General features: G+C 38.8%; 2 protein-coding genes across 3 annotated transcripts in view; both read right to left on the bottom strand.

Moving 5' to 3' along the window:
- The window catches only part of LOC142374729 (glutamate receptor ionotropic, kainate 2-like), a 69,429-nt gene extending 58,682 nt beyond the window's left edge, over positions 1–10,747 (bottom strand). For both annotated transcript variants that reach the window (XM_075458503.1, XM_075458504.1), the window contains exon 1: positions 10,226–10,747. In XM_075458503.1, coding sequence (XP_075314618.1) covers positions 10,226–10,349 — 124 coding nt within the window. In that variant the 5' untranslated portion in view covers positions 10,350–10,747. The remainder of the gene's footprint in view (positions 1–10,225) is intronic.
- Positions 10,748–21,562: 10,815 nt separating this feature from the next.
- LOC142375655 (uncharacterized) lies at positions 21,563–27,240 on the bottom strand. The gene is made up of 7 exons (XM_075459799.1): positions 27,229–27,240; positions 27,056–27,089; positions 26,925–26,951; positions 25,946–26,117; positions 25,667–25,776; positions 25,349–25,523; positions 21,563–21,662 (listed from the first exon to the last, which is right to left on the bottom strand). The coding sequence occupies exons 1-7, from the start codon at positions 27,238–27,240 to the stop codon at positions 21,563–21,565; spliced, it is 630 nt and encodes a 209-aa protein (XP_075315914.1).
- Between the last annotated feature and the right edge of the window lie 311 nt (positions 27,241–27,551).

The following is a 27,551-nucleotide window of genomic DNA, read 5'->3' as shown; positions in this document are numbered from 1 at the left end:
ATAATACTAAGCTTTTAACTGTGGAACATGAATGCTATGTTGTTTCAGGTTTGCCATGTGTTTTTGAAAACATTTTGGTTTTCAATAAAATATCAAAGGTACTGGGATGAAGATTGCACACGGTGTTGCATAAATGAGTAAAATATATCAAAATTGAATAATATCTCTTTTTTTCAGAGATTTAGAATACTGTGCATGACTGTTCATAATCAAATAAAAAACAAACAAAAAAAACATGAAAATATTTTTTTGCGATAATGACATTTTCAAGGACTTGTTTTGGAAAAGGCATTTGAAAAGGTGTTATATTGTGAGCACATGCTTTTCAAATGAATGCTGACAAACACTGAAGACCTTGAGTATTGATGCCCCAAAAGGAATTTTGTTGATGCAAGTCTTTTCAAAACTTTCCAGACACCCTTCAAATAGTTATTTAATGAGAATAATTCTTACAATGGAAAGTAAATGTCTCTATTACACAGATGGTAAAAATTCAAACGACTTTATTGAACCTTTTTAAATGGATATTATCCCTGAAGTGAAGATGCACAGCTAGACATACAGACCTACTGACAGTAGTTGGTAAAAAAAAATAGTTATGGCAGCAGTGTTCCTCTGGCATCATTTAGCAGTGCTTCAGCAGTTGAGTCTTGATACATTTTTCACTCTTTCCAATTAAATATTTTTCAGTTGTATTTCTGTTGTTTTTCTATTGGGCACTTTAGAAACCCTGGTGTCATGGTGTCTGACAAATGAGAGGTTATTTTTTAATGGACCCACGCAGCCCAAATATTTCATGTTGTAATATAAAATATTCAGGATATCGCTATGGAAACAAGATTTATACAAACAACAAATTTTGTCGACTCTGGAAAAAAACTGTATTACGGCAAATCAGTTGGCAAAATGATTTGTAAATGTGTCATTAAAGTTTGATGAACTTTATATTGCTGCTGTGGCATAAAGACATTGTATTTTAGGGAAATAAAAAAAGGCTCAATGCATATGGCATTTGTTAAGAATAATGCACTGGCTTCCATACAGTGTGGTTTTATGAGCCATAGAGCTTTCACAGCTTCCACCTGACTTCCATATACACTATAAACATGAGTATTCCCAAAACTGCAGGTGCAAGGCGGTATAGTTCAAGTAAATAAAACAAATCTAAAAACTGCAGTCTGAATATTTTTCCTGCCAGCACAGAAAATATATGAATTGGTTCTAATATATAGCCTATAGGGAGAGAGCAGGAATGCTTATTTAATAGAATGCTTCCTATCGCTTCATGCCTCAACCGTCTCGGCCATTTCTCTGTCTGTGTCCCATCGTTTTCACTCCTTTATCAAAACACACATACAATAACACAAGCTCTCTCACTCTCTCAGGCAAGAATACATCTCATGGTGGCCTCTGCAGGTGACAGATGGCGACCTCACAGCACAGTTCACTGTAAACTGAGCTTTAATCAAGCCCAAGCACATGTGAACGATGCTAATTATCCACTGCAGGCTGAGAGAATCCAGCCTGGAGAACACTGTGACTATGCATGTGCATCACTGGTTTATAATCACTTTCCCCATTGTGATAAAACTGACATTAACGTCATTTCAGATGAGAAATATGAGGCAAGACGGACTGTATCAAGCATCAGGATGCTCCAGCCCTCAAGCACCATTGCTCAACAAAACAAATATGGATAAGAACTTGACTAACAGTAATCTGGGAAGCTTAAATAAAACTCTCTCAAAGTTAAGCATGGGGATTTCCGACCGTCTCTCAACATGTTTACCAAAATTGATGGTGTTTAGACTTTCATCTTGCTATTGTACTGTTTGTAATGTTTACATTTGAAGCATGAAATCGCTCTTTTAACACAGGATAATAGGCTAAACTTAAGTTACAACCTCAGCATTTATAATGTGTAACAGATCTTGGCATGGAGCTGAAAAAAAGCTCAAATTATAATGTTGCAATTAGGTCACAGCAAATTAAACGAGGCTCTATCGTCCTCTTTGCTCCCTACGTTGCTCTCATTTTAATTCTCAGTTCTCCTGCACATTAAAATGGCCCTGTATTACACTCTTCCCATTGTAATTTGGAACAAAAAGGGTGTAAAATTAGACTTTCTTTCTTGTAGAGGGGCAGATGTTATCTCTATTCAGAGCCAAAGGTCAAGAATTAATTCAGGAGGCAGCTCTTTAATTCTCAAAGTAGAGCTTTCACAGGGCAAAGAAGATGGGAGAAAATTACAGGGCTTTTAAAATCTGATTATAGTAATCTTTAATCTCCATACATATATTGTTACACATAAGATAATCATTATTTTCATACAGGTATGGCATACAAGCTGGAAAACCCTGACTTAAATATGCAAAATTCAACTAACTAAAAACTAAATTGAATATATTTTAATCCACAAAGTTTAAACTCACTTAGCCATTTATAACATTAGAATGGACACAATAAAGGTGACAATTCAGGATTGGTTTGGAAGGTTGGAAACAAAGCGGTGTTGTGCAAAAAGGTCCTGCATGTAAAAAATGTAAGTAGTTTAATATGAAAGCTTCAGTGCAGTGTCATTCAGCAAGATTGTAAAGCCCAGTGAAAATAAGACTACAAAAGTATTTTTAGGATTAAACTTTGAAGGCATTAAAAAAAAAGTCTGCGATGTGTCTGCCAAATGTGGATTTGTGCCATTGTGCACAAGGACACATGAAACCAGAGGACAGGGAGAAGTGAGGCTTAGTCGTAAAAGGGGAGAACAAAGTAAGGGAAGGACGAGGGAACAAGCTGAGAGCCAAATGGAGCCGAAGGACAGTGAAGGACAGATGGAAAGAAATGGGTAAAAAAAAGGGTAAAATGGACAAAAAACTCTTTTTTCTGGATATCAGTTTGATGCTGAAAGTGCACCTTGCCGTCAGACTGTCTACTCGCTCTCCATCATAGGGGTTTCTGAAACAACTAGCGATGAACCATTATGTTGAAAATGGGAGTGGGCGTATGGGTGTCCAACAACTAAAAGAAGAAGAGTTTGAACTGGAGAGGGAAGAATGGAAGGAGGAAGAGGAGGAACGGTAGGATGAAAAAAATGGGGGAGCGAATTAAATGGAAAGGGAGAAATTGAGAATAAAAGAGGTCACTGGTGGCAGATAAAAGACACTCAATTAAAGGACTGAATGGATGGCCCATTAGACCTGAACGGACACCTGCACCCTCTCTCACTCTGCCGCAGGGCAGGAAAATGTCAGCTTCTGGTTTGGCTTCATCAGCCTCCCATGTTGTACAGAAGCTAGCTGATGATCAGAGCAGCAGGTACACTTTGCTGCAAAGGTGTGTCAGTTTTTCTTACTTGTTTGACAAACACACAAGCAATAACAGAGAAGCACAGAGAAAAAAAAAATGAAAGAGACCTGCACACTGACTTTTGGAAAGAAAAATAGCCGGAGGCATAGGAATGAAAAACAATGAAGTCCCTCAAATATGTGTGCTCACTTTATTCTCAATAAACAAGAAAATGTCTATTGAGAATAAAAAGACAATAGAGATTAAATTGATGGAAAATTGAGAGCCTTGTTTTAATCTTTCCCCTGATGTGATGTCTACTATATTTCACCATTTTTCACATTTCGTCACACCCTGCCGGGTAGCAAATTTTGTGTCTTTTGTCATGTTGAAAAAGCAACGGCCTTCCGTGGGTATAGATGACAAGAAGCTGTGTAAGGGAAATGGAGGCAATTGGCTTTATTATGTCTCCTCAAAATCTTACAACAGATTGTGTTAGATGGGAAAATCAATTCAAGTCTATTGCAGTCCACAATAATGCTTTGTGTGAGGGGTTAAGGGGCTTATTGGTGGGTCATATCAAACAAATAGGGAACGCTACCAAAGCCTGCAGCCACAATAAATGGAATAAAGGTTTTGTCGAATTGTTTCCCAAGCCTCTCTTAACAGTTAATTAATTGCCTAAATTAGATATAAATGCACCTGCTTTTCCCCCCCTACATATTTTTTATCTAACTTTTCCATTCACTAAATTCTTTTCAAAATAAAGCTATAAAAAACACTTACAAGTCCTTGAAGAATAAGAAAGAAAAGACTGATTTTTTATATTGCAGGGGGAGACATTCTGCATAGCCCTGGTGCATTGAGGACAAAAGAGTGTCATGCTGATTCAAAGAACATGATTTTAAGTCAGCCTGCCTCAATACGTCCCCCCACAGAGCCTATTTCTCTCTGTGTCCTTGGTTCACACAGAGAAATGTTCACACATATGACAGGCTGTACTGTCAATGGGAGCCTGAATTCTGCCCCCACTTCTTCAGCCTGTTCTTTCATTTCTTGCACCACAATCTAACCTGATCGGGGCCTCACATCATGGCCAACACAGCTGGAGGGCTTTCCGTAATCGATTGACCTCAGAATTCCATGCAGTTTGGATATCAATGATTTCATTTAAGGTGCATGTGCCTTCAAATATGTTTACTTTGACTGTGGGCTTAGAAAGCACATCTGATTGTTTCAACCTACAGGGAGCATTAGGACACCCCTAAAACATGTATATACAAGATATATGTAAAAGGATGACAGGCTTATTTAAAACTGAGCTATTTAGAAAGACACACAAGGGGCAAAAGGCAGTCTGTGACCACCTTTTATATATTAATCTCAGAGCAAATACATAGTAAACATTTACTCCTGCACCAATTAGTGCTATCACCAGCTTCCATTACAAACAACTGACAAACCAGCTTTGTTTCTCTCTATTAGGCAATCACCTCACAGTTAATTACCACAGTTGAGCTCATATGAAGTTAAAGGTCTTACATGTTACATTCACAAATGACGCAAAGAATGCAGGTTTTTTTTCCCATCAAGACAAAGCACGCCTTTTCACACCTTTTGAAACAAAGCCACAACAATTGAGACTAAATTAACTAAGTTCTACTTAAGCCGTTGCAGCTTCTGGCTGCTTACACTTGTCATTAATTCACAGTGAAATGCATTATAGGTACAATCCTACAAAGCCTGCTTCTAGTACACATTTGTCTTTTTTCTCCTTTTGTTTGTTTGTTTGTTTATATGTTTGCATTCTCACAGATGGTAACCTGTGATACACAAAGAAGTGGGCATCTGGGATTTGGCATTGCCAATTTGCTTTGCTGCCAGTTCCGAGTTTCTTTCTTTTTATTTTATTATTACTCTTAGTAATGCCAACATATTGATTTTTATTGATTCTCACCATTTTACAGTCTACTGGAGGCTGAGACAGACCACTAATAAAGGTTAATAAAAACAGATTTGGGGTTTAGCTCTTCAAGGGAACTACAAGGACGTTTGTGTTAGCAACGTGTTTCTCTCCTGTAAAAGCTATTTCATGCGTGTCTGTAGTTGCAGGCAAATTTTCAGCTTGCTAATACGATTCTGCTGACATTTATTCAGAGATGCAGTGCATGACTCCTGGCCTCCCACTGCATTTCCACAGCATACTCTACTCTCTGTCTCTCCACACAGAAGCAATCAAAAAACAGTAATAAAAGACCACAACTGAGAGTGGGCTGAGAGTGGACTGCTCTGAGGCAAACTAATCTATCTTTACTCTGTATCTGCTGGCCTCAACACTCACTGTTTTTCTTCTCACTCACACTTTACACGAACTCCCTTTCTCTTTTCGTCTCTAAGAAACAGTGTTGCTTTCTCACACCTCTCTGTGACATCAAATTTGCTGCCATCTCACTTGGAGCGACAGAACGAAGGACAGCTCCTTTATTAAAATATGCACACAAAATGAAAAGAAAAGAAAAAACAAGAAAAGAAAAGAAAAAAAATCTGTGTGAGCACTTTGACCTTCAGTCAGCACAGAACCAGACAACCAAGCAGCAAGACATGCTGCGGGGCTTCTCTCGAGGGCCAGTTTTACAGAACAGTTGCACATATAACCCCTAACCTTTGCAAGAAAATTCAAGAGTGATGATGACAATGAGTGAAAGGCTGTGAATGATAAAAGCCAATACAGAAGTCATGTCTATACCAAGGAAGAGCACAGGTCTCAGATGTATTCTATCGCAAAAAAGAAACGTTGAAAGATGGCAGTCATGCTAGAAGAGTTTATGGTGCAAACAAGGTCAATCAGCTAAAACCACCTTCTATGTAAATAATCTTTTCAAATTTTGCTGGTAAATCTGAAAACATTTAGTTAATTTTGAGCACAGCAAGAAAAACTCATTTCATACCTCACAGATATTTGCCATTTCAAAATGGCAAGAAATCTGCACCCTGAATTAATCAACATTGAGCTTTTTGTAACTGAAGCATGACAGCAAGACCTTCAAAGAGTCAGGACTGTAAACATGTTTTAGAAATCCATCTAGATAGTTCCCTGCTTCAAGCCTATCCGTGGTGCTGCATGCTAATGTAAGGCAGATCTCCTCTTTGTTCTTGAAACCCACAGTGGGTATTTTTAAACCATGAAAATCATTTGCCAGCAGAGATACTTTCACATTTCTATAAGCTACAGCAAGGCCAAGTGACACATGAATATTTTAAGCAGCTTTGTATGTATTTAAATGTGTTTGCTGTGAACATGTTGGCACAGGGTGTTACCCATAATTCCTGCAATCCTAAACTGAACTCAAGATAATTCAGGCGGAGGAAGAGAGCGAAAGCAAATAAAGTCAATTAACTACTAACTCCTCTTGAATGTGTTCCTAACGCCCTTGCTTTTTCTCGCCATCCTTATAATTTTACCACGGTATGAAATTTAAGGAATAAAGCCTATTTAAAATTAGACATGCAATAAAGGACCTATATTAATAAATATGCCTGGTGTCATGGAAGGAGTTATTGATATATTTACATGAATTAAAAATAAAGTTGTGTTTTTGCTGACATTTTTACACACATATGTCTATACTGGGAAAAATAAAAACAGGACCAAGAAATAAACAAACAGAGTGAGCAACTCTGAGTCAACAATGCTTTCGGCAGCAGCTGACAGCCCAGGGACGCACTGCATCTGCCAATGCTGTTTGCAGATGGCAGTGATAATGTTATCACTCAACCTCCCAGCCACAGACCAACTATGGACCAGAATATAAAAAAAGTGAAAAGTTCCATTATCGATATTCCTTTGAATGAATTTCTTCATTTTGTGTGTAAGATAGGCACCTGTGAGTACAACTCAGTCATCTTATAGCAGATGCAATTTTGTGCAGATGTTTTTTTTTTGTTATGGTGGTAGATGAATAAGATCATGGACATACATGTTAATGTAATTTCCAATGAAGAGATCAATATGATCTTTAATTTTCATCAACCAATTAGCAGGCACCCAATTCTTCAACACAAGCCTGTTTCTCCTTTTCTTTGAAATCTGACATGCAGCAAATGACAACTGAGAAATATGCAGCATATACCACTGTAATTATTTCAAAAAGATTGTGAAAAAAGAATGTGAACCACAGTCAAGCTTGAACATCAGTTCAGTTGTTTGTGCCGCTAATTGGCTACATTTCAAATTATGTTTACAGTCACTGTGAAGGTGGAAGTGGAACACAGCATTTTATTTTGGATCCCTGAGACGTTTAGCAGCACCACAAAGTGTTGTGGTGCTCTAAAGAGGCAGATGTGAGCTGGTTATGAGTAGAACCTACTCCCAAGATGCATTTTGTTACATTTCAGCATTTAAGTAAGCAATGACACACATGAAAGATTCATAAAAAGAGGAACATTGAATATGATAATTAATTCATGTAGGAATTTGCTTAACATATTTGCCTACAGCTGGTGGCCCGAACACCTGTTTTTTCTTTTTAATCGTTTTTTCTTTTTTTTTTCTGACACTTGTCGCTCTTCGTGGTGAGCTTGATGCTGTAAATTCAAAAGACTGGCTATGCTGGGGTGTTACAGAGTATGTGTGACTGTGTAAAGGTCTCAGCCTGACATGAGAACAGCGGCTGTACAATGTGTGCCGCCTATCTGGGCAGAAGGGAGCGTGGGGCAAGGAAGGAACAGACAGACCCAAGGGAGCTGACCTCCTCATTTAGCCAGCCTCCTGCAGGAGCAGCTGGGATTATGTGCTGAGTAAGGATATCCTGCAGAGCAGGAAATGCTCTGGAAAAGGACCAATGGGCTCTAGCGTCTCCCAATGCATTTTTGTATTTCTCCCCTCTGTCCATTTCAGCACATGCATTTACACTCTGACATGTACATTTATTATTTTTTTCAATCAAAGCATGCTCTCACGAACACTCATCTACTTTAAATTGTGCTTTACTTTTGGAAACTTAGATCATGGAACAGCAGTCACAGACAGCCTGACTTGGCATGCTTAAACCCACAAAGTGCTTCTTTAGTGACCCACACGCCATCTTTCAACACAGCAATGTGAAGTGGATACCACTTTACTGAGGGAGACAATTATGCCAAACAATACAAGGACAAAAGCCTTCATATAACATATTTCATTGGGTTACTTTAAAAAAAAAAAAGATACCTCTTTGTTCAGCAACAGTGGTGCTGCCGAGCCTGCGTGTCACTGTCCGTGGTCCTGAACAAGCGGCTCGGCGGCAGATTTGGCTTGATCAGAACCACGGACAGAGACAGACACAGTTTCAGTTGCTATCAGCCGCCTCTGCTGCAACTAGTGAGGGAAGAAAATCAAAATCATGTGAGCTTTACCTCGGAGCATAAAGATCTGTGACATGAATCATGTCTTATCTCCCATGGTCATGTCTATCTTATTACTAATGCCAGATGTCCCAAGGATCCATTGTGCAGGCTAAGCAGAGGCGACATTGATATAACTAGGCACTGACAAAAAAGGCCAAATTACATCGTTTTGGCCTTTTTAAAATGAATACTATTGTGCGTATAAATCTATAGGTGTCCATGGCCACCTTTAAGTGTAAATACGTAAAACAACCAACGTTGCTCCACGTTGTCTTCAGGATATGTAATCATTATTTGCCGGCTTGAGATCTCCGCTTTAATGTAGTGACTTTACCGTCAACAACAAAAAAAAAATGACTGAAACCACGTCCGGCGACTATCAGACAACGTGTGAGACTGGAAAAATTGCTCATTGGGGTGTGAATGCAACAGGAAGACAAGCGATCCCGTTGCTATAGCGGCGGCTCTCATGGACGCGGTCTGACTCTTAAAAAGGACCCGCGGGAGAATTGGGATTGTAAGGATGTGTTGTCAACACTTGATGACATCCGCCGTCGGGGGGGCTCCTCTGTCACTCCGAGATGTTTTTCTGTAAATGCAACAGAGAGTGGCAGAAGCAGCCATCCTGAGACGGATTTAATTAAGCGGCAGAGAAAGCCATGAGAGGTCATGAGCTTCGCGTGGAAACAGGCGGTAATTGCAAGATTTTGAAGTTATGAACAACTATGCACTTTAGTTGCAACTATAATCAACATTAATCATATGCTGCCATCTTTCACCAGACAATATTCTAAACAGTTCTTAAAGAAACTTCACTTTCAGGCTATCAAGGCACAGTCAAGAAAGGTTCCATGTGAGATGACTCTCGCTTGGGGCATCCCAGTCGGCACTGGAAACTGTACCTGTTTTCAATGGTGATAAAAGTGAGAATATGAAACGGCGGGAATTCCCATTTGTATTGCACTTCAATGGAATCCAAGATGAAAAGTACCACCAGGCATATTGATTCTATCTTTTCAGAGATCAGCAATCGATCTGCGCTCCAGGGGTAATGTTTACATGTAAACATTTACTGCAGAGGTCATGCTGTGGAGTTGGCAATTTCAAAGGCCAGGACTCCGTTAGGATAGCTACTGGTGGGAAATACAAGTCTTGAAGTGATGTTACTTGAGCTTCGCTCGCTGTCCATAGCACGAACTGTTGCATACCCGTTCATTCATTTCACGAGCTACAGTCAGTCAGAACTGCTATGAGAATAACATCAAGTTTCATTGAAAACGTAATTTATTCTCGATGTCATTATATTTGAGATAAAAGCACAACGAAACGCTATGATGCCCTATTATGAAGACAGTCTGCAGTTAAAATCGTTGAGCTAACAAACAAAAAAATTAAAGAGGAGATCAACTTATTCTACACACTTGATATGAAACCAGAAAAGAGCTGGACAAAACTGTATACATCTGATCTTGCTTCCTGAATATCGCTTCAAGGTGGCAAACCGAAAACAGAAAGTGATTAGACTTTTTCATAGATACGTTGTCAAACAGCTTCTTACCAAATCTTAAAACGTGTGGCATCCCGCGAGTGTAACCAAGAAACAGCAGCAGAAGCGGGATCAGCCTAAGGTTAGACCTGAAAACAAGACTGGTTATCATCAGATGATGGGAGGTAATCTTCATGTTGTTTTTAAAAAAATGCACGGTGGTTAATCCCCCCGATTGCGCGGGTTCGATTTCCCCGTAATTCTTCTACGGCTGTTGGGCAAGGCAGGGTGACGACGGCCCTGGATGCGCAAGATCACGGCATGGTCACTTGCGCTTTGCCTAAATCCATTAGAAGTCCCGGCATGATTTCTTCCCTTTCTCTTTCTCCCTCTTTACTGCGCCAAGAAACAACAGTCCGTGGGGTCGAGGGACGCTGGGACATCCATGTCGAAGGGTACAGATCCAGAGGAGAGGGGGGAGCCAGAGCATGGATTGTGGGTAAGCTACCAGAAAGGGGCTGGAGAGCGCCAAGCAGAGGATACAGCAGCGATATGCAGCCTACTATGAGGCTCTATGAGTTGCTTGCGCTCCCATTATACTGCACTGCTGCACAGGCTCTGACGTGGAGCCAAGGTTAGTATTGTGAACGCGCACCACAGAGAGAGAAAGCGTGAGTGAGAGAGAGAAGAAGAGAGATAGTATATCGATAAAAAAAGACGGAAAAACACCAAAGAGCAGTAGGAGAGAGGGACGGAGAGACAGAAAAATAATAAAGAGGATGGAGTGGAGAACTTCATTTCAAACCACATTTGCAAGCCGTAGATTTCGCGTTGTCCTCCCACAACTTGGCGCCGAGCTCGCATGTTTCTGAAGATGTGTCAGTGAGATGAATATGCAAAGTGTAAAAAGCAACAGCAACTTCACGTGAGGCGTTTGAAATGAGTCATTGAGAAAACCCAAGCAAGTCTGTATATATGAACTAAAGATATGCATGCCATCAGTTAAACAGTTAAACGGCTGAAACTACAGCACACTAGTTGTATGCTATTTTTTTTTTTGTCTTTTTTTTGTCTTTTTTTTTTCTCTGTTTAGCACAATGAACACACATGGTAAATTCAGACATTGTAAAAATTCATGCCAAAATCCATCAATGAAAAAACTCAGACAACTCACTACAGTATGTGGGACTACAGTATGTTTTGTCATTCACAACTTTCCTTTCAAAAGCTCTTTTACAGGCTTTCAATGAATGGTCTCTCATTGCAACAATGTGGGAGGAGTGGGATGAAAGTAATATCCATAATATTGACAGAAGCTGCTGAAAGGGTTGAATATTTAACCTATGCAAATAACTCCACTTAGACTTAAAAGCTTTCTAGCCACAGACCGAAGTTTGTGAGTGTGAGCCATCCTCCGATGTGAAGGTGTGTGTGACATAGCTTAACCGCTAGTTGATTTTCATGGGGAAAGTACTGCACTATCTCGTGAGCCGATCATATTTCTGTCTGATTAGTGGGTGCAAAACAGGCTGTATTCTGTGGAACGCCATCCAAGAAGATATTCATCTCTCTCTCTTGCATGTGTTGGCCATAAGGATGCACCTTATCAGCATCCGCCCCCATGTGCTGCTCTTCATAGGCCAGTGCATCAGCTGGAAGTAAAGCTACAGCGGTGCACCCCCACCCTGAAAGGATGGAAGGCCATTTAATCCCTACAGAGATGTGAAAGGAGCTCTTTGATCGGTGCCACCAGAATCCAAGCGTGGATGAACACAGTCATTGTGAGGTTTAAGTGTGAATGACTGGTTTGTGTGTGTAGAAGTGTGTGTGTGGTGAAGAAATACTTCAAAGTCAAGTCACCACTATTCATACAGAGTATTCAAAATGTATCTTTAAGATTAAAGTTTTTGCATGTTTATCCAATGTAAGATGCCCGCTAAGATGTTACTGGTGCGCATTACTCTGATGCTTTACACACTTCTACATGTTTATTTCACTGCAGAATTCATTATCAAGAGCAAATGTGGGAATAAGTAGTGACGCCATCACTCCTGATTCACTGAAGTGCAGCTCTTTTGTACTGCACAAGATCCATCAAATCCCTCTAACAACAGCAAATGTATTTAACAGTGAAGAGGGTGCTTGTACCAGCTACAGGAAAAGCAAAGTAATTACATGGAATCAAGTAGGTGGTGTGAACATTGACTTTGAACCTGTGTTGGGTTGCGTGGGTCTGCACACCAGCACTCTGAAGTGTGAGAATATCAAAGAGAATGGCACTCATCATGCTACCATCTGGACCATTAGCATAATTATGGAGAAATTCAGGGTTTCCTTATAAGTCAGCAGAGCCTCACACAGCATGAAAGGAATGCTTATTGAGCTCGGGGAGAAGACATCAACTGACAGGCACACAAGCTGGTTTCCTCTTCAAGTTAAAGCGCCCTCAGGACAATTTTTAAGGCACTACAAGTGAAATAAGGTGCCCACACACTCAATGCACCCAAAATTGAATCAGCAAAATAAAAGTAATGCTATGACAAATGATTTTGAGCTCTTGATAAAATTGCATGTCCAACAAAAGTATAATTTACACGTAATTCAACAATATGCTTTGTACATCTTTTGAGCGTTAAAATCTTGATTACCAATAAGAAGTCACAAACTTATCCTCTCCCACTAAGCCAATCAGGGTGAGATGACTGTGTAACCCAGTTAGAAGAGAAGGGGTGAAGGGAATGAGGCTAATTGCCTCATTATAATGCTCAAACGAATCCTACTCTTTTAGCTTGTTGTGACTAATAGAAAAATACCCCTGTGCCATTTGAGAGATGTACTTTTATTTTCATCCATGATCAGACCGTGTCATTCTTGAATGAGACCACAAATTAGATGAGTTTCTACACACGCACTCACTTGTAACCCACGGAGGCTTCTATATGAACTGGCTGGTGTGTTTATTGAAACACCATTCATGAAGTGGGTAATGCAAAGGGGACTTTATGCAAAGGAGAGATAACCACTGCAGAAAGCCCTCTGTCATTCTCTCTCTCTTTCTGACTTCCCTCCCTCACTCTCTCTCTCACACACACACAGACTGGTGGAAAGATGGCATTGGCAGAGAGAAGGGAACCATGGAAACGAGAAGCTGATGCACTTTGAATTGTAAGACACTAAAAAAGAAGACATTCATTCAGTGTCGTTGCCTAACACTAAAGGTTCATCTCTATTGCATTAGTTTCAATGCACCAAGTTATTTTAACATGATTGGCTTCAGAAAGCCAGAGGTGGTGTCACTACATGAGCCTATTATGTCAGGATGACTGTGGCCAAGGATGTCTTAAAATGGTGGCGAGACCTTCCAGAAACACACACACACTTTCTCCACACATGCAAGGTGGTTAAACGCTAGGCTTCAGTATCACAGGATTTTTCCCCGCTAGTGCAACTCAGCACTTGCGCTTCACTTCAGCAGTTTGGAGTTCAATATATTTACATTTTCCCACTTGTGGCAACGCCTTTGAACACAGCATGGTGAAGTTGGCACTGGCCTATATTTCTTGAGCAATGCTCTCAATGAAATCCCTGGGACCTCAGTGGGAATACATTCTTCAGAAACGACAATTAGTCAAGTGAGACAGTAATTAGGACCTCTCTGCACACTGTCACTTCCAGTTAGTGCTGACGAATGCCTGCAAATCCCCCCTTCTAGCAGTTGCAGTCAAGCAGACTAACTTCTGGTCCTGCATTCTGGCTTTGCATTGTGACTACAATCTGTAACTTCGATCAACCACAGTAATAGTTTGAACAACAACTAAATAAATTGTCTACTGATATTTACCAGTTGTGGGCATACAGTAATAAATAAACACAACTGCATATCTATGAAATGTGTAAAACTAATCATATGAAGATTGAACATAATATAAAGTTTGTATTCATGTACCATGTAGTACTACGAAGGAGATTTTGCTTCTTTGACTTACCTTTCGCCTGATTTTCCATAAATGCCAAATTAGTGCGAGTTGATAATCCTTCAGGTTATGAATGTCAATGATAATTACTATTAAGGTCTGTACTGACTGTATACTTTTAACACGTTAAAAGGCATGGAACCAAACAACATAATAAAATAAGCCAGGAAAAGAGAATATATCGAAGCTAACTATGCAAAAGTGTGAACCTAAACAACCTACTGACAAAAGCACCCACATTTTGGGGATCATGATGAAATATGACACAATGTTTCTAGGACGATTTGTGCTACTGTGTTATTCTAAGTTGCATAAATACTGGATCTAGAAAGCTGGTGCTTGGAGAAAATATCACTTCTCCTAATGCACAACATAAGGCATGATATAACTACTTGAGCCCAAGCTAATATTAGATGCACTTTTCATGTCAGAGTTTCCTATAAAATTATTGATGTACCACTACTGTAATAATTTTACTCCCCAATATCACAACAGGCACTAAAGTGTAGTCAGCAGAAGCTTCATCTCGGTAAATATTTGGAATGCACCGAGGTGGAAGTAAGCATGTCCAATCAGGTTATTGGTAAGCAGATTTTTATAGTTATTATACACTATGTGATTAAAATGCCAATAACCTGATTATAATTTAAGGAATCACTCTTGCAGTCCAAGTACAGCTTGTAAAGCATATCTGATGAACTCAGTGTCTGACTGCTTGTGTGCCTGACCCACAGACTAAATATAGGAGATGGAGGAAAGTCATCACTCTGTAAACGTTAAGCCAATACAAAGGCGTCTTAAAATTCATAATGTACATAAGCACATAATCACACTATGTAATAGAATATATTGTGTTATTTTATAATGTAATCCAACACACTGTAAAGCTCACACCTATGTTTCTATTAGTGTTGAATCACGTGAAAATAAGAAAAACTGTTTCATAAGAGGGAGTTCTTTTTAGTCAGATGAAAAAAGACCCTCTCGCAATTCTAAGGTTTTATCTAGCAGGATTTGATAAAAAGATACATCACCTAGTCCTTATCAGGTCTTAAAATTAGGTAAATACAACCTCATATGATGCATTCATTTTCAGTATGTCCTCATCAGTCTGTCACATCGTTGTTGAGGGATTTTGTCCAACTATTTACAACATTGTCTCAGTTCATTGAAGTTTTCTGGCCATTGTTTATGCACAGTTTTCTTAGGGTCCCACCACAGCAGGTTGAGGTAGGGATTTTGATAGAACAACTGTAACAATTTTAACCAAATAAGGTGCTGTGCATTATGACCATCTCCAATTCATTTCGTCCGTTAAAAGGAGATTGTTCCCGGAAATCTTCAGGTTTGCTCAGGTGCAGTTTTGCAAACCTGTGGTGTTCTGCCATCCGAGTTTTTTTAATCTTTAATTTTTGGCAATAGGAGGCTTTCTCCTGGTAACCTGTCCTTTTTGTATTTCTATTGTCATAACATTTAACATGCTTCAAGCTTGAGAATGTAGCAAGTGTCTGAGACATAGCTCATGAGTTTTTGCAGTTTCTCTGAGTATTGCACTGAGTCTGATCTTGGGGTGAACCTGCTGGGACGTCCAGTCCTGGGAAGTTTGGCAACTGTCTTGAAGGGTTCAACTTCTGAACAATCTTTCTTACTGTGGAATAGTGGACTCCAAATAGTTATAAGGCCCAGAAATGGCCTTATAACCCTTCCCAGATTGATGGGTAATAACTATTGTTTCGAAAATATCACAACTGATGTCTTTCCTCCATGGCATTGTGTTAACACACACCTGAATACTCCAAAACTTCTGCATTCATAGAGGTGTTGACTCTTGCTGACAATCAGTTAATTAGGTGTGTCTGATTCACAGCACCCGGTTGCTATTTATCTTCTTAATCCATATGGAGGTAGTAAAGGTGTTTTTTTTTGCCCTCTTATGGTAAACCTATATTAAACCCTTGCAAGGTATTTACATGTATACATCAATAGTCTTGCTTCTCATTCACTTTGAATGGAGCGATGTTACTGAAATGAATTCTGGATCCATTTCTTTGCCACTAGTTGTGACTACATCCTACACACACCATTTATAAACCTTCTATTTACTAGCCAGCAGGGGATGACTACTGTATTTGCTGAGATAAATCTGATTGTACAGAAGTGAGTTTATTTTCTTGATCACTCATTTAATTTATTCTTCAACACACTGATGTTCATATTGTAAATAATCATAAAATCTTTTTAGCCTATTTTTTGTTTTTGAGAAATGGACAGAGGTTATGCTTGTAAAGTGAAGCATTGTCACAGTAGTGTTGTTTAGTTGTATAGTTGTATAGTGTGTATATGCAACTACAGCCAATACCGGTGATGGCCTTAATAATTGGGTGATTGTGGGGCCCTTTTTTGCCTCTGATATTTTTACATGACAAATGGCACAGGTATCCCCAGTGACATAAATAACAAGAATTTTTCATTTAGGCCAGCAGCTTCAGGGATTTGCTGTTGTGTGTGGTGGTTAACTGTCATGGTCTTCTGAGGTGTTTAATGGAAAAAATATCTCTCTGATGGTCTTCATTCTTTTTATATGGCCAGCGTGCACTTTCTATATTTATTTTATTTTCGCTCTAAATATCTAATACCGTATAACGTATAGCTTTATTTCCTTTTACTAACTTATTGCTTAATTTGGAAAAACAAAGCATTATGTTTGATTGTTTTCATAGTGAAAGTGAGCCCCTGTCTACACCTTACCTCTCGTGGAACAGCCATATAACACAAAAAACAACAGGTAATGTGTAATATTGATCTTTGGTGCCATTAGTGGCATATCTGTACAAAGCTGGAAATGCCAGCTTTTTTTTTTTAATTACAAAAAAACATTATATTTAGTAGAATCAAAGAGATTTCTTGATTGAAAAGGTTATAGCCATAGTCAGTTTAAGTTTATAACAGTTTTAATGTATTGATAAGCTGACCCAGATCTCCACTCTAAAAGTCGAATAACCATAGAAACCTCTCCAGCAGTATGATTCATCATTGTCAGTCCTCATGATGTTCTCATTTTTCATAGTATTTGTAGTTCTCAACGTAGATATCTTTACACCAACAGAAATATCCATAGGTTGATGATATGGTGCTTAGATTCTTTAGTCATAACCCCTAATTTATCTGAAAACAAGTTTGAATAAATAAACATTTTTCCTTTTTTACATTCATTTTATTTGAGTTGTTTATGTCAGGAAGAAAAATGCTCTCTGTGTTTTGTGGTTGAAGATCTTAAGATAAAAACATCATACATATTCTCAGACACACACACACCCACAATCATGCACAGCAGAGAGCCAGGCTGATTGGATGGCGGACGGCTGGAGTTTTTATTACGGAGCATCCAGCAGAGTCTGGTTTGCAGGATAAGGATGTCCTTACAGGGCATTTCTCAGAGTGAACGATGAGGAAAAAGTCCTGTGTGTGTGTGTTGGGAAGTGCACTTGTGTGTGTGTGAGAAAGAGAAAGAAAGAGATAGTAGGGGAACATTTGAAAGAATAGACAGAATGTGGACAGATGCATCTGTCTGCCTACATAGTTTGGCCTTCAAATAGGAATCTTGGCACGTTTGCAAAAAGTGAGTTTCCCAGTTTGACTAGTGGGTGCCAAGGGTTTGCCTGCAGAGAGAGAAACTGGAGAGCAAGAGAGGAACTCGCTAGGCTTTGCATTCTGTTGCAGGAAAGCCTCCAATAAACTTTTATTTCTGCAAACACATGTTCATCTTTTGTGTCTATGAACAGGAGTAAGTGCAGGGCTGGGCATGATGCTTGTTAACATACTATGGCCTAATTCTTTCCATTTTAAAAACATTCAGCAAAAGAGACCTGGAGGCCACTTGTTGATGTGAAGGCCCTCAATATAATCCCATATCACATCATATAACAATTGTACTTTTGTCAACAGACCGGATATGATGGAGGACAACACAGAGGATCTCTTCAGGTATATCAACCACTAGAAAGACTGTCGGGTCCCAAAGACTCTGTGGGGAACATTTGATGAGAATGTCTCTGTTTTGTCTTAACTTAATAGCACCTATACATCTAAAATGTCCTTTTCAGGAAAGTGCTATGGCAGGCATATAGCTCTTGCTTCCATCTTCGTGATTAAATCCACTCTGTTTCTACAAATATCCCAGGATCAGCTGTTTCACATGGAGATTAGAAGACCCTCAGACACCCTTGGATCAGAAACTCCAAACAGGGATAACACCCTCTCAGTTTTCAGTGTTTCCAATCAAGGGATCAGCTACTGTGACTAGAAACAAAATGTCCCCGACAGCTATCACACAGGAGTTAGCGACAGGCAAAAGCTGGCACGACTAATATGGCCTGTCAGAGTGAAAATAGCCTGGTAGTGTTCCCACCTTCCATAAAGGTACAGGTATAACACCTTTGTCTCATTCATCTCTCAAGTGTCAAGCTCTAATAGCTTTCCAGGCTTACATTGCTTTGGTAAGAGGGATTTAAAGTTGCTTTTCCACAACCCAAAGAGCTGAATGATGGCAGAGCTTTTAATTTTGCATATAATTCAGCATGAATCACATTTATAACATCATAAACAAGAAACATATGTATCTTTAGATTAAATGATGTTTGACGCATGCATTTGAGAATGATCAAAATTGCCTTGTTAAAGATTTATTAAAAATAACTCAAGGTACATGGCCTGTGCCTTCTACAGCTGAGGTGTTTCATGAGTTGCCAAGACCTCAGCTGTACCAAAAAGAATTGGACTAAAAAATGGAAATGCTAAATAGCACAACAAATTTGTCTTCAAATGAAAGCTTCAACTGTTACAAAGAATTAAGGACAGGGACATGTTCTGTGCAGCTATTTTCAGTTCAGAATTCTTGAAGGTATTGACTAAACAGACATTTTTGATGGGCTTTAATTCAGTTGCTTTTTCCGATGCATTCTTTGGTATCCCTTACATAAGAGTTAAATGGCTGCAGCTGTATGGTTAATTTAGGACGTACCATTTGCCATGGTTTGCATTGCGCCTCTTTTTTCCAGGGATTAAAAAAAGAAATAAATATTCAACATATTTCCATTCTGTTTTTTCTCTTGTACAAATCCTTGAAGTGGTTTTAGTATACAAATACTTGTTACGGAGGTACTCAGTATTTACAGTAACCCCTGTGAAACATCCCCCCTCCAGAAAAATGTACCAACTAATTCCCTGTAAAATCAGGGGAAAAAAAGATCTGGATGTGGAACAGAAGAACATTTTTGCCCTTACTGTTGTGGAGGGGATGAAATTAAGCTAGTCTTGAATTGGATGAGGTCTCTCCTCTCCTCTATTAATCATGCTTGTGCACGTTAAAATGAGCTTAACCATTTATCCTGTGCATAGCCCTACATCCACTCAAGGACATCTTGCAAGCAGGCTTCCCCTGAGCATAATTTCTTCTCTGTATCCAACTAATGGACACCTTTCAGTCTTGATCCAGTTTGACGTGGCGATGAAAACTTACTGGACAGGGCTTCATCTATTGGCTGTCACTCAAAGCTTGACAACAATTAGCACTTCTATATATCCCTCTGTTGAACGCTTAATGGGGAAAAATAGAAATAAATTTAAGGACAATTTTAATGACGGCTAAAGTAAGCTTGAGTGTATAATGTATGTGGTTGTGAATGAAGTAAGCAGGATAAAGAGAAAGAGGGAAAGGATGAGTGTGAAAACGAAGGCACAGAGGGAGAGAAAAGGAGGAGAGGTAGGTAGGGAATAAGTAACTAAGAGAAACAACGGAAAAGAGAAAATGAGCTTGGTTCCCTTTGTGGCACAGTGCTTCACCACTTAATCATCCCTGGTCTATAAATAGGCTTTCACAGCTATGGAATATTCAGAGATTAATGGGAGAGAATATAACGCCATAATGCTCCAAAGCTTCAACACGTCTGCTCTTTAGTTTTGCAGATTTGATTTTATTTCGCCACCCCCCAAAATTGTGTCATCAAAAGTGGAGAGAAAAACATAGCAGATTGCCTTCACTCCTCCCCTCCTCTCTGTCTCTTCATATTTTGACTGCTTCTACTCAGTCTTACTGGAAGACAGGCGTGCTTACTTGAAGCTAAATGGCACCAAATGCAAAACAGTTGACGCAATGTAAGCATGCAAGTGCTACCCAGAAAACACACACTTCTCAGAGAACAGAAAGTGGGAAAGTTCTCTTTCCTCATTTTAAATTCTGTGCAATACACTACAGAGTATCTGCCCAGCACCTATCACTACAGCTCATCTCCTGATGAAATGTTGAAGGTGTTGAGGAAGCAGAAGTCATCTTGCATCTCTGAGCCCTTCTTTCTGTGTATGTGTGTGTGGACTTGTGTGCTTATGTGTGTGCATTTTGGGTTAGCTGGCTGATATGTGGACGTAGAATCACATGGAAAAGAAAGTAAAGTTATGAGGGCACTGATCCTGCCCTGGAAACAATATGTTCTATGTTATAAATAGAAAGAAAGTCAGTTGAATACGAGGAGACAGCACAGTACCAATTAGAGTATAACTGTTATACCTGTGCTTGTTGGAGTTGGCAGGTATTTTGATAAAAAATTCGGATTCAATGACATGTTCTTTTTCACATTTCTGTCAAACAGCACTGATGTCAAGCACTTCTCTGTTCAGTGAATCAAATCTCACCATCTGCTGATAACACATGTCTGCATTCCTCACATCAAATAATAATTCCATTTGAGACTGTGAGCTCATTTATTAATAAACTGCATTAAGTTAATTACAAAAAGGCATGTGATCCTCTTTAGTATTTCAATCACTGTTTATTTGTTTCCCAACATTAGTCAAAGATAATATAGATGTCATAATCACAAAGAAGATACACGGATAAAGCACATAGTTTTCCATGAAGCACATAACTTTTCCTTTTCCCATAAAACCAGCCGCATGAATAAAGTAAAAAAGTCACAAAGTCATAGCTGAAGGGGTGGGACTTTGCAGCCAGTAATCCAAAAAAACTATATTTTGAATAAGTATGTTATAACATGGTCAGTTTTGATGCAAGCCATTATATTTTCCAAACCGTAACCATCTAATTTTTATTTGTACCCTCAGCCAAATAGTTTGCAATGTGTAAAAAAAAAAAAAAAAAAATGGCTAAATGCAAAAATAACATTTCAAAGTCAAGTTACCCTTTTAAACATGATGCAACAGTCAATAAATCACTATTTCATGAGATGCTTTGACATCGTGTTACAGTATGGCTTAAATGAAAACTAGACTTCAACTGACATCGTACTGAAATAGATGGATAATTTGTATCAACCATTGTAATCAATTAAACATTCCAGAAAAGAAACACCAGAGAAAAATTATTGATAAGAAGGTGAATTTCCTTCCTCCCCTGTCATTGCTATCGCTGCAAAGTCAGGGCTCAGTAACCGCATGGACATCCAAAACGAACTTTGTAGTCCTTGCAGGTGTTGGAACTTTGGTCCCTATTACGGCAAACAAATCCCTTGGTTGGATTAAAGCTGAAAAAATTACATTAAGCAGATATTGATATAGTAAGTAGCAAGAAATCTCAAAATGTATTTATTCATTTAACAAATTTTCTGTGAGATAGTTTTACATGATTTTTTTACATGTATTTAATGAAGTACATCAAAAAATAACCATCTCCTATATAGAAAACTAAAAAAATTTATTCAAATATCAAATACATTATAATGTACAGTCCACACTAATGGAAAATGGAAAATAGTCATAAAACAAACCAACTTTGGAGTCTTAGGCCGATTTCAGACCAGAGCGTGGCGTGGCGGCAGCGAAACGACGGCAGACGGTAGTCATCCACTATTCCGGCACGTCAACTTAACTCGCCGGATTGGATGCCTAGTCTCGCCGTGTTGCTACAACAGTGGGTGTGTACAGAGGGGCGTGTAGAATGGCTCCGGGGGAAAGTAAATAACTTGTGATTTTAACCAACCGAAGTTTCTCCCTCTAAAAATTTGAGTTTTGGAGGGAAATGAATGTGTATAAATCGTCAGCAATGGAACATTATTTCGTATTGCACCATGGATCCGGATCTGCGAGCGAGGAGAGCTGCTATTGTGCTGCTGCTGCTACGACACAGGAGATCACATGATCTACTGTCATTGGATAACGCACTCCGTCTGCCGTGGAAAATTTGCATAAAGTTCGAGCGAGCCCAACTTTTTGACGTGCCGCAAGTCCCCCGCTCGCTGTGCCGGAATCCCAGCATGCTTTGCGAGCACGGCAACAACGATCGGCCGGATTTCATTGAAAATGAATTGAATGCGTTGGATACGGCTTGACGTGCCGAAATAGTGGACGACTACCCTTACGCCGGTTATCAGGCGGTGTGTTCAACTTGGCTTTTCACACTGGACAGTCCGCGGCCGCGGTAGTTCTGCTCCAGCCCTGTCTGCATTCCCCATTCATTTCAACGGCACACCGCCGGCCGCTGCCGTCCAAATTCCGCTCGAGTTCTATTTTCCAAAAGCAGCGCAGGACGGAGGCGTCTCCGCGCCGCTACCGCCCGACTACCGCCGCGTCGGTGTGCAAGGACAGATCTGTTTCCATGTATTTTCACCTCCGCCGGTGAAAATCGCTTCCGTTCCGCCAAGCTTTGCCGCCCTGGTCTGAAATGGCCCTTAGAGCCTCTACAGGCCTTTTTAGGCTAACAACTCTTCAGGGGGACATCTGCTTTGTGGGATGCATGGTGAGGGATTGGTTAACACCACTGCCTCATAGGAAATTTCCAAATAAGTTTCTGAATTGGAATCTTGCAATGTATAGTTTGAAATGTTGAAATGCTATATCTATTAACACAATATCCAGGATATCCATGTTACAAAATAAAGTTATTTTAATTCTTCTTTGATGTAGATATGAACTGAACTTTGTTAGATATAATAAAGTCTTTCTGAGACAATTTCATAAAATGCCTTTATGCTGTATTCCTCCATGCAGTTATTCCTGTGTCCTGTTGAATATTGTTGTGAAAAACAAACATAAAATAGGCTTCCTGTAGAAATAAAGGTCCTAACAGAGGTCCAGACAGTGTCTCAGTACAACTCAGTAATTGACTTCTTATTCTCAGGAAAGAGTTGGAAGTATTCACAGATTGGCAACAATTAGGTTCATTACAATGTCAGTGGCCAGCTTTTTGCTGACTTTGATAAGATGCACGAAACAGACCAAGTCTACCATCAGGTGATGCACATGTTCCCAAGAAAATCAGGTCGTGGAAATTAATGATCTGCAGTAGCAGCTTTATAGACATTTATATTGCCACATTAATTTTCCCTCATGTAAAGTCATCATCTACACCAGAGGTCTTCAACCGGGGGTCCGCGGAGGTACTGCAGGGGGGTCGCGAAATCTTTGGTTGATTAGACGATTTTTAACTTTTTTTTTTTTTTTTTCAAACGGTTTTTTCTCACAAATTGTGTGCAAACGTGTGCCATCCACAGATGGTTTGAGGATTCATTGTCCCATCTACATGCATGTTTAAAGTTAAAATCTGTGGATTATTTGAATAGCTCAGTGTTGTATGCAAGATGTTTGTTTATAAATGGCAGTGGCATAGCCACCCTGTACCTTGCACATGTTTAAAATAAAAACATGAATATATTAACCTGTGTATTATTTGAATAGCTTAGTATTGAATGTACAATAACAGAGTAGCTATGTTTATACACGGCACTAGGCCCCGTTAAATATAAAACACAATTGTATGCCATATAAATAGTAGGGGGGTCCCTGCTCCATCAGTTTGGGGGTCCCTGGCCTGAAAAACGTTGAAGACCCCCGATCTACACCATGTACAGTGGTTTCTATTCACTGTAGAAGCAGAAGCTCCAGGCAGTTCATCTTGACAATTTGGAAAAGAGCTGCTCTTTCAGAGAAACACTGAGAAAAACTAAAGGATAAAAGGATAAAAATGGCTATCTGAACATTTGTTTTAACTATGATATCAGAAACATAACTTGCTCAAATATCAGTTCCATGAAGTCTATCATGATAAAAGTTAATAATAATTTTAAAAAAATCCAATAAGTAAGTTATCATAAAAATAATGATGAAAAATAATTAAAGAAATTAAATTTAGAAAGAGTAACAAAACCTAAGCCATATTATGTGCTCCAGTAACTGCAGATAACATTTAAAAAATCCATTCCAACAATACAACTGTATTACACAGCAATAACAGTAATCAAGCTGCATCATGATCAAGTAGTAATAGTACCACAGATAAAATAATGATTATAAATAAAAACTGGGAAATATTTATCTTCTGACAATTTCACAGTGGGATACCAGTTTTGATGGTTTACCCATAGATTTGGAAAAATATTACTTTTCACTAACACTGTCATGGTTTTATGATTTTTTTTTTAATTTTTAGAAAGATCAGCCTTCATTTTTAGAATGAGTTAGTTTATATGTAGATTTATCTAAGAGACACAAGAAAAATGTTTATGCTGATAATGTTTTAACTGTGGTGAATGACACATTGACATCACCACCAAACTTGATGGGCACCACTCAGTCATATTCTAAACCTCTGGGCTACACAGTTTACTGAACTAAGCAATGACATTCATTGTGGAAGAGCATTTATACCGCATATGTTGGAAAAATATGGGTTCTTAAAATCAGGAGGTATCTGTGTATGATCTTGTATTTCAAATTCAAGATCATACACAGATGATTCAAAATGCTAACAAGACCCTTTGGAATGATAACAATGAAGGTGGATTCGTGTTGAAAGATGGTGGACGCTGGAGTTCATATGCTGTTTTCTTGGTCTTATTTTCTTGTGGTTCAATAATTCCATTGATTCCTATCTTATGCCCATTAGAAAGTATACTAAATACAGTGTCTAAAACAAGATATTTTTCTGTAGTTATGGTGAAGTTGATCACAACTGCTAGTATTTTTGAGACCACAAACGTGTGGTCTTTGTTTCTATCTAAAGATGTCTTCTCATGTCTGTGTTGGGACCCCGATGTTGGAGTGTGCCTTAATGAGTAATACCACCAGTGTCTTTTTTAATATTGTTTCTGCAGTTGTTTTGACTTTTAAAAAAAGTTCAACATTTTTAAGGAACAAATATAGTATTAAAAAGCTCTGACAGTTTTTTTTCTGCTGAATGGAAACATTTCAAAACTTCTCTCTGAAGGTAACATACGTAAAGAAGTTCTCTCCTGTGTAGATGGCTGGGATCATCGCGTCAGTGGTAACAACCTCAATGTACAAAGGATTCTCACAGATTTCTCCTGGATTTTCATTTCTCAAAGATCCCAAGGTCTCCCAGTCACCTGAGCCACTGGGTTGGTCTCGATCATACCACTTGGTCAAGCAAACTGAGGTAAGCAAAAAAAAAAAAAAAAAAATAGGATGACCATTCAAAAGAGATACTTTTGCAGATACAGATTTAAAGAGAACGGGAGATTCCCTTTGCATTAGCAACTTAACACTGCATGTGTAAACTGTTCTTCCGTTCTACCTATTTCAGCACAATACGGTGGGGGACAGCTAAAGCGAACTTTATAATCATTGCACTGCCCATCTGGTTGATCCCTCTTTCTGCAGATGAATCCGGAATCTGTTTCACTTCTGAAAAAGAAATTAAAGCAATGATGAAAGTAACATGATGGATACAAACACTCAAATATTTGCTACCTCCATGACTTCATTAAACGGAAAAAACAAACAAACATACACAATCAGAAGATGAGAAACTGCATTAAACACTATTCATAATTGACACTTGTACTTTACTTACATTTCAATCACATCACCTGCTTCTTCTGGACTAAGTCCAGACAGAGTTTTGGCTTCAATATCCATGGGGGTAGGACAGATCTTACCAGGATATTTTCTATTAAGTTTGTCAAGGTTTTCCCTGTCTCCAGTTCCAGAAGGGTTACTGCTGTCAAACCACTCTGTCCAGCAATCTGGAATTAAGCAACTGAATTTAAATTCTTTAGAGACAAGGCAGTAAAAAGCTTTCTGTAACTTTGCATGTTGTGTTATCAATCAGACAAATGTAGGAAGCAGTACAAATATATATTCTATATGCATACTGAATTGAGAAACAAAATGTGTATTCTACTTACAAATGGGGGAGGAACTGTAGCACGACACTCCTAAATTGAGTTCCGAAAGAAAAAGAAAAAATGGGATGACTTGAATATTGTTTGTTAGATCAAAACTGCAAAGCAATTGGAATCTCTGACGTGGCACTAAGGGAGGGGGGGGGGGGTTTGTTTAGTTTGTTTAGTTTCCCAACATTTTACAAGAATAAGAAGGACAAAAGTTCTGGTGTTACAAGAAACCTAGATTTTACAAAAAGTCATTCCATTTATAAAGCTCCAGGTAATATATGGCTCTTTGGTTAACCCCGTAAAGGCACAAAGTTTTTCTATCAACATGGCATATATACACATTAGTGTAAATTATAGCAACTTATCGCAAAGGGTGTTATGATTTTCATCAGTTGGTTTTACTAGTAAGTAAAAAAAATCCAAAACAAATAATTGCCATGCTACTCTGCGAGGCAAGGCAAGGCTAATTTATCAATGTACATTTTACAAAATGAAGACTGGATGGTTTAACTTTAATTGTTTATGTCAAGGCTGAAAATAATCTAAAACCCTTTAAGATAAAGTCTCGTTTTACAAGAAGCTACTAGATTCTTCCACACTGACTGAGAAACTGTGTCTTGTGTGTGATGTTGATCAAACTAAATTAAAAGGTCTTACCAGTTGCATCATTTGGTTCCACCGAGGCTGTAAAAGATAATCAGATTAATGTAATTTTCAAGAGCTGTGTACAGCTCTGATAGTAGAGTTTTAAATTGTGAAAGTCACTGGAGTTACTAGGATGAACCTACCGAAAAACAATCCTGCTACAATTGCTACACTCAACTGTGAAAAGAAATAAAGAATATTAAACATGTTGACATAAAAGAATATGCCATGCTGTATGTGTAAACAGTAATACATGTAATGACTAAGTTCTTAGGTTGAATTTTTTTAAATAAAATACAAAGAGTAGAAAAATTACCAGTTTGATCATGACTGCTGATGAGGATGGTTTCACTCTTCTATTAAAAGAAGGAGCAATAAGCAACAAATAAAAAATAATAACATTGTTTTTTTAAAAGTTGTTTACTTTTTAACAAAAAACTCACCCACAGCCACCTCCTGGTAGAACTCAACTGTTGCTGGAACCTCAGCCTTTTTATACTCGCCTCTTCTCACCTATCCCTCCACCTAATTTGCAAAAACATGCAAGAGAAGAATTTAAGCAAACTGTCACATTCCAATGAGTTGAAAAACAATGGGTGGGGATAAAATTTACATATCGTACACTGTTTAGTGACAAAG

The sequence above is a fragment of the Odontesthes bonariensis genome, chromosome 24 (assembly GCF_027942865.1).
Source record: "Odontesthes bonariensis isolate fOdoBon6 chromosome 24, fOdoBon6.hap1, whole genome shotgun sequence".
NCBI classification, from domain to species: Eukaryota; Metazoa; Chordata; class Actinopteri; order Atheriniformes; family Atherinopsidae; genus Odontesthes; species Odontesthes bonariensis.
This window is presented reverse-complemented; position numbering and strand designations above follow the sequence as displayed.

What these genes read in the sequence shown, in the direction of transcription:
- LOC142375655 (XM_075459799.1), bottom strand. An exon ending in GCAGGTGATGTGATTGAAAT is followed by an intron (nt 25,777 to 25,945) that starts GTAAGTAAAGTA and finishes TTTCTTTTTCAG; the next exon opens with AAGTGAAACAGATTCCGGAT. An exon ending in ACCGTATTGTGCTGAAATAG is followed by an intron (nt 25,524 to 25,666) that starts GTAGAACGGAAG and finishes TGCTTACCTCAG; the next exon opens with TTTGCTTGACCAAGTGGTAT.